At 50.4% G+C, this 8,828-nt stretch overlaps 1 protein-coding gene across 1 annotated transcript; it reads left to right on the top strand.

Annotated features, from left to right (window-relative positions):
• The first annotated feature begins 7,553 nt into the window (after positions 1–7,553).
• On the top strand, positions 7,554–8,393 carry LOC142818955 (olfactory receptor 52M1-like). The gene has a single exon (XM_075902335.1). It carries the CDS (start codon positions 7,554–7,556, stop codon positions 8,391–8,393), a length of 840 nt encoding a protein of 279 aa, XP_075758450.1.
• Positions 8,394–8,828: the final 435 nt, after the last annotated feature.

Genomic DNA, 8,828 nt, shown 5'->3' with positions numbered 1-8,828 from the left:
CCATTGTGGCCTTTTACATCCCAGGTCTCTTCCTCTCCCTCTTGCAACGTTTTGCACAGAACGTGCCTGTGCATTTCCACATCCTCTTTGCCAATCTGTGTCTCTTGACACCCTCCATGCTGAACCCCATAATCTTTGGGGTGAGGACCAAACAGATCCGGGAAAGACTCTTTCGGCTCTTTCATCATAAAGGGGCCTAAAGTTTGGTGCTGCAGCTCAGGGGAGGTGTGGGAATGAAGGAAATGGAACCTCCCCATGACAGGGAAAAGAGACAGCAAGTGCTGGTCCTGACCTTCAGGCTGTGTCTACATTGGCACCCCTTTCTGGAAAAGGGATGCTAATGTAGCACTTCGGAATTGCAAATTCCACGGGGGATTTAAATATCCCCCGGGGCATTTGCATTTACATGGCTGCCGCTTTTTGCCGGCTTGGGGATAAGCTGAAGAAAAGCGCCAGTCTAGACGTGATTCTCCAGAAAAAAAGCCCTTTTCCGGAGGATCTCTTATTCCTACTTGCAAGTCAATGCGCTATGTCGTCTATTGTCGCTGGATGTTACTTAGGGTTACACTGTGGGGCTACAGAAGTGTAGGGCTGATCAGCATTTAGAGGACCCAAGCACTAGGCGAGTCACACAAGCTGGAGCACAAGGACCTGTAGGTAGAGGCCTGCAACATTTTAGCTTCGCTATTTTAGGCTTTGGCGACAAATACTAACGAGATAAATGACCAGAAGACAACCTGAGGCCTTAAGACTATGGGACTGAGACATTCCAAGATAATACTGTGCAAAATTACTCAGAAGCTTGATCCATAAAAATGTGAAGCAAGCAGCAGAGGCGACTTGCACTCCGCTAAGCTTGTATCTGTAGCCACCAGAGCCAAGGCCACGCTGGGGTAAGACCACAGCTCGGTGGTGATTGTTCCTGCCATGAGGGCAGGGGACTGGCCCTTATACCTCCTGAAGGTCCCCAACAAAATTCACTTTCAATAAAATTAAAGGCTACCAAATCGATGTTCCCTCTGATTTTTCCCCATGGAGGTGCAGAATTAATATTGTGCTGTGCGCCAAAATTGAAGTTGTGTGTGTGTATGTGTGTGTGTGTGTGTGTGTGTGTGTGTGTGTGTGTGTGTGTGTGTAAAAGAGAAAGAGATTGTGGAGTGATACCCAGGCTCTATATGTGTCAGATTAACACAGAGTGGGTGTGTGCTCATTGGTGGGGGAGTGGATGAGGACCGTGTGCTGTCTCAGCCAGCAGGAGAGGCCTGGGCACCTGGCCAAGGGTCCAACGCAGGGGCAGGAGCAGGGTGCAGCAGAGCTTCGGGGGAAGGGGCCCCTACAGACAAGTCGCCACATGTGCGTGGCTCTGCTAGAGTCATGCCCAGCCCATGACTGACTCTTGCCCAACCGCACAGCTCAGAGGGCCTCTGGTCAAAACTAGGCCCTGCAGCTCAAGGAAGCTCTTGGAATCATTGCGAGCAGTTCTTCGAAACAGCGGCAGTCACAATAGCGGTCAGATGGTTGGGAATGTTCCGGAAACACTCCAGAACCTCCGAGTGTGAACATCAGAGAAACGAACGGACCAGTCAACCTCACCCCTCACTGGGAATTGGAAGCCCCCTATCAGCGTACGTCTACACAGCAGAACTAAAGTCGAAGTAAGCGACGCAACTTCAGATACGGCGGTTGTGTCGCATAAGTGGAAAGAGCTTAACTCATCTTTTGGCGCTGTCTACACAGCAGGAATTGGAAGGAAGAACACTCTCCCTTCAACTTCCCTTACTCCTCGGGAAAAGAAGGTTAGCATGAGTCAGACTAAGAATAGTGATAGAAATGTAGCCGTGTTAGGATATGTCTAGACTACACGCCTCTGTTGCCAGAGGCATGTAGATTAGGCTACCAGGCATAAGAAAATGAAGCGGCGATTTAAATAATCGCCGCTTCATTTAAATTTACATGGCTGCCGCGCTGAGCCGATCAGCTGTTTGTCAGCTCAGAGCAGTAGTCTGGACACACGGGTGTCACCATCAAAGGCATTTGTCAACCACCCAGGTCTAGCTGAAACAAAAAACAGGACTATGTAGCACTTTAAAGACTAACAAGATGGTTTATTAGGTGATGAGCTTGCGTGGGCCAGACCCACTTCCTCAGATTAAATAGCGGAAGAATATTGTCACAACCATATATATCAAAGGATACAATTAAAAAATGAACACATATGAAAAGGACAAATCAAATTTCAGGACAGAAAACGGATGCGGGGGGAAAGTAAATGTCTGTGAGCTAATGATATTAGAGGTGATAATTGGGGAAGCTATCTTTGCAATGGGTAAGGTAATTAGAGTCTTTATTTAAACTTAGGCATAAAGTGTCAAATTTAAGCATGAATGATAGTTCAGCTGATTCTCTTTCAAGTGTGGTCTTAAAAGGTCTTTGAAGCAGGATGCAGGTAATCAAGTCATTGAGACAACGTCCTTTCTGGTTCAAATGGCAAGAAACTGTTTTTTTCTTTGTGATCCTGTCTAATATCTCAATGCCCACAAAACAGATATATCTGTAGAATGGGGCTAGGTGCTCCCTGACCTACGGTCCTTGCTAAGGCTTCTCAAGATGTGTCAGTGAAAGGGGCTGCCCAGTCCCCTCATGAGTGTTACTGGTGCGAATCACTGATGTGTGATTCCTCAACGAGAGGCCCATGTGCCTGCAGAAAGTCTTGTGTCTCCTGTCAGTCTTGTGTCCGGATCCGTCTGTCTGCCGCCTTCCCAACCCTCCTGGGCGTTCGGTGCTATCAGACTCTCTGGAAACCTAGGCAGTACCCAGAGGTTTTGTTCTCCCCCACTGAACTATAGTTCTAACATATACACAATGGGCAGCCAATTCCTCACTGACCCAGCCAAGAGCCCAGGAGTTCTCCTCTCCCGTGGGGCAGGGCCCTAAATTGCTGTTTACTCCTACAGTTGGGTAATTAGCCCAGAAGCCCAGACAGGCTGGTCTGCAGCCTCTTTGTGTCCAGATGCTGCTTCTCCCAGAGGCTGAGGGATCCCCCGGGCCGGCCCAGCGCTGTGCTATAAGAATGCCCTCTCCTCTGCCGGCTCTCGGCGCGGCGTGTTCCTGCCGGTGCTGGGCAGAGAGAGGCGGGGACGCGGCCGCCTGAGGGGGGTTCCCAGGGAAGACACGTCCCTCTCAGCACTCACAGGCGCCGTCTCTTCATGAGGAGCTGCCCTGTTTGCCAAATCCAGGCCGACGGGGGCTTGGCCCGACTGAAGGTGAGTCTCTTCTTGAGACATTCGGGGCCCGTCCCACCTGGGGTGAGTTTGCTCCAGTATCACACAACGTCCCTCTGTGCCCGAGCCCGGCCCCACTGACCTGCTCCAGCTCCGTGGTGGCTGCATGTCCGTGGCGCAGGGATACGGCAGGGTGGGGGGTGTCCGTCGATGGGCAAAGCGAGGCCACGATTTGAGCCCTAGGCCCAGCATTTGCTCAGGCCACTCGGAGGTAAATCTCCCCTTGGAGGGAGATGCCAATAAAGACCTGGAGACCCAGCCGTGCACACCGGGATCCGAGTTCCTGTTCCCCAGACTGTCCCGGAGCCAGGGGAAATTCTCGCATTCGGTGCCTGGCTCTCACTGCTGGCTGGTGCAGGGATGAGTCAGAGGAGTCATTCCCAGCCTGCAAGCTCCTTTGCCTCACTCCAATAGTCCAGGCCACAGGACGGTAAGCGCATCGAGTCCCGTTGCACATGGCTTCTGCCCTCTCCCCTTCGTCCTCCCAAAATGGCGCCTTTGGCTCTGGCTGTTCGGCGGGAAGGGGAGGTGGCTGCTGACTGACTTCTCTGCTGGAAGCCGAGGGCTGGCAGGCCCATCTGGAACAACACGGGCCAGGCTGATTTCTGCTCACAATATTGGTCACTTGTGAGACATGGTGCAGGCTGGACTCCCTGGTCCGGCACCACCGGGACCTCACCGGGCCAGAACGAGAGAATTTGATCTCCTGCCACCGGCCCCCAAACTCATCGCCTGCTCTTGGCCGGCTGCCCCAGCTGCTACCCTGCCTCGCCCTCCTCCCCTATCCCCAAAACCTGGCTGGGCGGCTTGCCCAGCTGCTGCCACACAGCTCCGCACATCTTGGGGAAACCCCGGGGCTCCAGCCCCCGCCCCACATTCCAGGGGGCTGCTGTGGGACTCCTGCTACCCTGGCTCCATCCTGTGCTGCCCCCAGCCGGCTTCCTGGCCCTGTTGCCTTCGCCCCAGTTGGCCTTCCTGCCATCGGGCTCCGGGGTCTCTGGTCCAGGAGCATCCGTGGGCCTGCCGGGGTGGATGTTGCTGGGCAGGAGAGTGCTGATTTTGGAGGTCCCGCCCGCAACAACACCTAAGAAATGTGTCACCTCTTGTTCTTTATCACTGGACTCAGAGGGTTTAATGTGGCAAAGGACAATTCAGTCGCCCGTCTGAGCTCCTGTGCAGACATTCCTCCCAGTTGCCCCGTATGCAGCTCCCTGACTCAGGCCTGGTCCCCGCCAGGGTTTTACATTGAGGAACCCTGCGGGCTGGGGCGGCAGTCCATCGGTTTCAGCAATGCCACGTAGACAAGCAAAATCCGTCCCCATTTCTGCTCTCCAGTCGCCTGTTTTTGCACCCTAGGCTCCTATCAGCCCTTTTGGTCATGGTATCGCCCAGGAGCCCAAAGGGAGAGGGTCTCCCCATGGTCCCTAACACCGATTCGGAGACCCAGGGGTCCATAATCCAGGGCATTCCCTAATCCACGCATTTCACTTCCGTTTGGTTCTTTGTGTGCGTGGTCCCAGCTCACCAAATGCTCCAGATCAATTCTCAGACCTGCCCTGTCCTCCTCCTAAGGACAGCAGAGCGGCCAGACTGAGTCAGACCAATGGTCCATCTAGTCCAGTGTCCTGTCTGCTCACAGTGGTCAAAGCAGATGCCCCAGAGGGAGGGATCACAACAGTAATCCTCACATGATGCCCCCCCGTCACCCACCTCCAGACAAATAGAGGCCAGGAATGCCATTCCTACCTATCCTGGCTAACAGCCATTGAGGAACCCAACCCCCGTGAATTTATCTAGCACTTTTTTGAACTCTGTTAAAGTCCTAGCCTTCACCACATCCTCTGGCAAGGAGTTCCACAGGTTAAATGTGCGATGAGTGAAGAAAAACTTCCTTTGGTTTGTTTTAAACCTGCTGCCTGGTTAATTTATTTGGTGACTCCGAGTTGTTGTGTAATGGGAATAAGTAAATACCTTTTCCTTATTCACTCTTTCCATTCCAGGCATGATTTTATAGACTTCTATCATATCCACTCTTAATCTCCTCTTTTCTAAGTTGAAAAGTACAAGTTTTTGTAATCTCTCTTCACATGGGACCCATTCCAAACCCCTAATAATTTTTGTTGCCCTTTTTTGAACCTCTTCTAATTCAGATAGATCTTTTTTGAGATGAGGTGATCACATCTGGACACAGTATTCAAGATGCGGGGGCACCGTGGTTTTATACAGAGGCACTAAGATATTCTCTGTCTTATTCTCTGTCCCTCTTGTCATGATTTCTAACATTCTAGTTGCTTTTCTGACTGCCGCTGCACACGGCGTGGATGTTTTCAGAGAACTATCCACAATGACTCTCTCGAGTAGTTGTAGCCAAATTAGTCCCCATCATATTGTGAATATATAGTTGGGATTATGTTTTCCAATGTGCATTAAACTACATTTATGAACATTAAAATTCATTTGCCGTTTTGTTGCCCAATCCCTTAGTTTGGTGAGATCTTTTGGAAACTCTCCCCAAATTCGTCTTGTGTCATCCACAACTTTCATCGGCAGTGAGTTTCTATTTACTTCCAGATCACTGATGAAAATAGAAAATCAAATCAGGGCTAATATTGGTCGCAGCTGAACCCGATTAGAAACTGCCCTTTCGCTGACCGTCGCTCCTTGACGATGGCTTTCTGAGATTCAGCGTTTAGCCAGAGCATAGTCCGTTTGATATGTACTCCACTGGAATTGTGTCGAGCGGAGTTTTTCATTGGAATATTCCACCCTTCTAAAACGAATGCCTTGGACAATTTGAAGTCTGTTGCATCTGCAGGTTTCCCTTGATCAACCAAACATGCGCTCCCATCAAAGGACGAAAGAAGTCTTATTTTATAAGGCCTGTTCTCTATGTTGTTGACTGGTGAGATAGATATTCTTGGTCTTTTCTCTCATTACTCCCATACCAGCCCTTCCACTGTATCCTAACCTTATCAAATGTTTGTTTTTTGAAAGCTTTCTCTCCTCTATTCATGCTGTACATTTAACACACTCCTGTCCTGTCATTTGCCTTTTTGCTTCTTTCTTTTTGCTTTGATCCTAACCGTGTGCATCTAGTTCCTTGTGTGTGTGATTTTCAATCTATTTTCTCTTGTGCTCATTTGTTTTCTTCCCTCCACATGGCTGCTTTCCCTTTGCCAGTTAGCAAGGCCTGTCCCCAAATTGTCCCCTCTCTTCAGTGTGGAAATGTTTAACTATCTAAAGAACTCCCGGTTTTCACTCTCGTCCTTCTGTCTAGAAGCAGTTTAGCTGATAATCTGCTGCTGGGTCATGAGCTGTTTTCAAGGAATAAGTATCTATAGACGTTACTAGCGGGGGATTGTTCTCTCTCTTTTGAATATAATCAATTCCTTTTGTTTGCTCCCCTTCCTCGTCTCCACATCCAACAGTCCCCGACTTTTCCATTTGTTCTCCTATCGTATCCTCCATTCTCTGAGACTCAGAAATCCCTTTGCTCCCTGCGATGAGTTTTAAAGGGACTGCGCGTGTCCAGAGCCATGTCCAGAGCCGGTTAGTCTCCATCCTTCAATTAGGGGTCTGAACAGGGTCTTTGCTTGGTCCCAGCTCCGCATAAGCAGGAGAATGAGCTGCTGTCCATGACAGCCAGGGGTTTCTCTGACGTCTCTTTCACCTGGGAAGTTGTTGCTGTCACATGTCATGGCAAAGATTTGGGCTTTTGACCCACCATCAACTTTGGGACCCCCAGGTGAATGGGGAACACCCTGCAGCATGGAACACCCAGCCTGGGATTCCCTGTATTAAGGAGCAATAAGGCAGCAGCAGTGTGACCACGACTGTTTCCTGGGAGTGCCTGTCAAGCTGTCCCGCACCACAAGATGTAGGAATGACATAGAATAGGGCATTAGTAGGGTCCACTGTTCAAATTAACTGACCTGCATATTGAAAGTGCCCTTTTCCAGTGGGTGACGGGTGACCAATCGGCTTTGCCCCTGAGAACAGCCTCCAGTTGTGCATGTCATGTGTCATATTAACATTGTCTCTCCATCCAGACATCTGTGCTGTGACCATCACCCTAGAACCGGGGCCTATACAGCCACTCAGGGGATCGTACTGTACATGCAGGAGACACGGTTCTGCCTCAGAGATCTACACCTCCTCTGCTCCATGTCAGATACCAACAGAACCCACTTCACCAACCCCTCCACCTTCATCCTGCTGGGCATCCCAGGACTGGAGCCGTTCTATGTCTGGATCTCCATCCCCTTCGGGGCTATGTACGCCATAGCCCTCTTAGGGAACTCCACCATCCTGTTTATCGTGAAGACGGAGCCGAGCCTCCATGAGCCCATGTACTATTTCGTCTGCATGCTGGCCACCAGCGACCTGGTCCTGAACACATCCATCCTGCCCAAATTGCTGAGCATCTTCTGGTTCAATTCCAGGGAGATCGATTTTAGTGCTTGCTTCACCCAGATGTACTTGGTGCTCTGCTTCTCAGTGATAGAGTCTGGGATCTTTGTGGCCATGGCGTTGGATCGTTACGTGGCCATCTGCCACCCCCTGAGACATTCCACCATCCTGACAAGCCCCATTGTGGCCAAGATTGGCCTGGCCGTGGTGCTGCGCGGTGCCGTAATCACCCTGCCCTTTCTCATCTTAGCGAGGCAGTGGCCATATTGCAGAACCAACCTCATCCCTCATCCATTCTGCGCTCATATCGCCGTGGTGAGCCTGGCCTGCGGCGACACCCGCGCCAGTAACTACTACGGCCTCTTTGTGCTGTTCTGTGTAAATGGTCTGGATGTGACTTTTATTACTATTTCCTACACCCAGATCCTCAGGGCCATCTTCCGCCTCCCCACCAAGGACGCCCGGCTCAAGACTTTTGGGACTTGCACCTCCCACCTCTGCGCCATTGTGGCCTTTTACATCCCAGGTCTCTTCCTCTCCCTCTTGCAACGTTTTGCACAGAATGTGCCTCTGCATTTCCATGTTCTCTTTTCCAGTATGTGTCTCTTGATGCCCAACATGCTCAACCCCATTATCTTTGGGATGAGGACCAAACAGGTCTGGGAAAGACTCTTTGGGCGCTTTAGTCTCAAAGGGACCTAACGTTTTTTCCTGGAGCCGTAGGGAGAAGTGGGCATGAAAGAAATGGAACCTCCCCAAACCAGTTTATTCCATCTCTGCTACAACATGTCTAAAGTTGTATGTATTTCATTCCTTTCAGCATTTCAACCCTTCCTTCCTTCCTTCCTTCCTTCCTTCCTTCCTTCCTTCCTTCCTTCCTTCCTTCCTTCCTTCCTTCTTTCAACATCCAAGGAAGTGAGTTGTAGCAGACGAAAACTTGTGCTCTTACACCCTAATTAATTGCAGCAAATACCCTGGTTGCACTTTATAGGCTAACAAAATAAGTAGATGGTATCATGGGCTTTCGTGGGCACAGCCCATTTTTCAGGTGATCTGAAGAAGTGGCTGTACCCATGAAAGCTCATGATCCCATCGACACCTTTTGTTAGTCTATAAAGTGCTACCAGACCATTTGTT

The sequence above is a fragment of the Pelodiscus sinensis genome, chromosome 1, assembly GCF_049634645.1.
Source record: "Pelodiscus sinensis isolate JC-2024 chromosome 1, ASM4963464v1, whole genome shotgun sequence".
Classification (NCBI taxonomy): Eukaryota; Metazoa; Chordata; order Testudines; family Trionychidae; genus Pelodiscus; species Pelodiscus sinensis.
The sequence above is the reverse complement of the archived record's forward strand: the minus strand, read 5'-3'. Positions and strand labels throughout refer to the sequence as shown.

Excerpts from the sequence above, each read along its gene's own strand:
- LOC142818955 (XM_075902335.1), top strand. The coding sequence starts at position 7,554 with ATGTACGCCATAGCCCTCTTAGGGAACTCCACCATCCTGTTTATCGTG.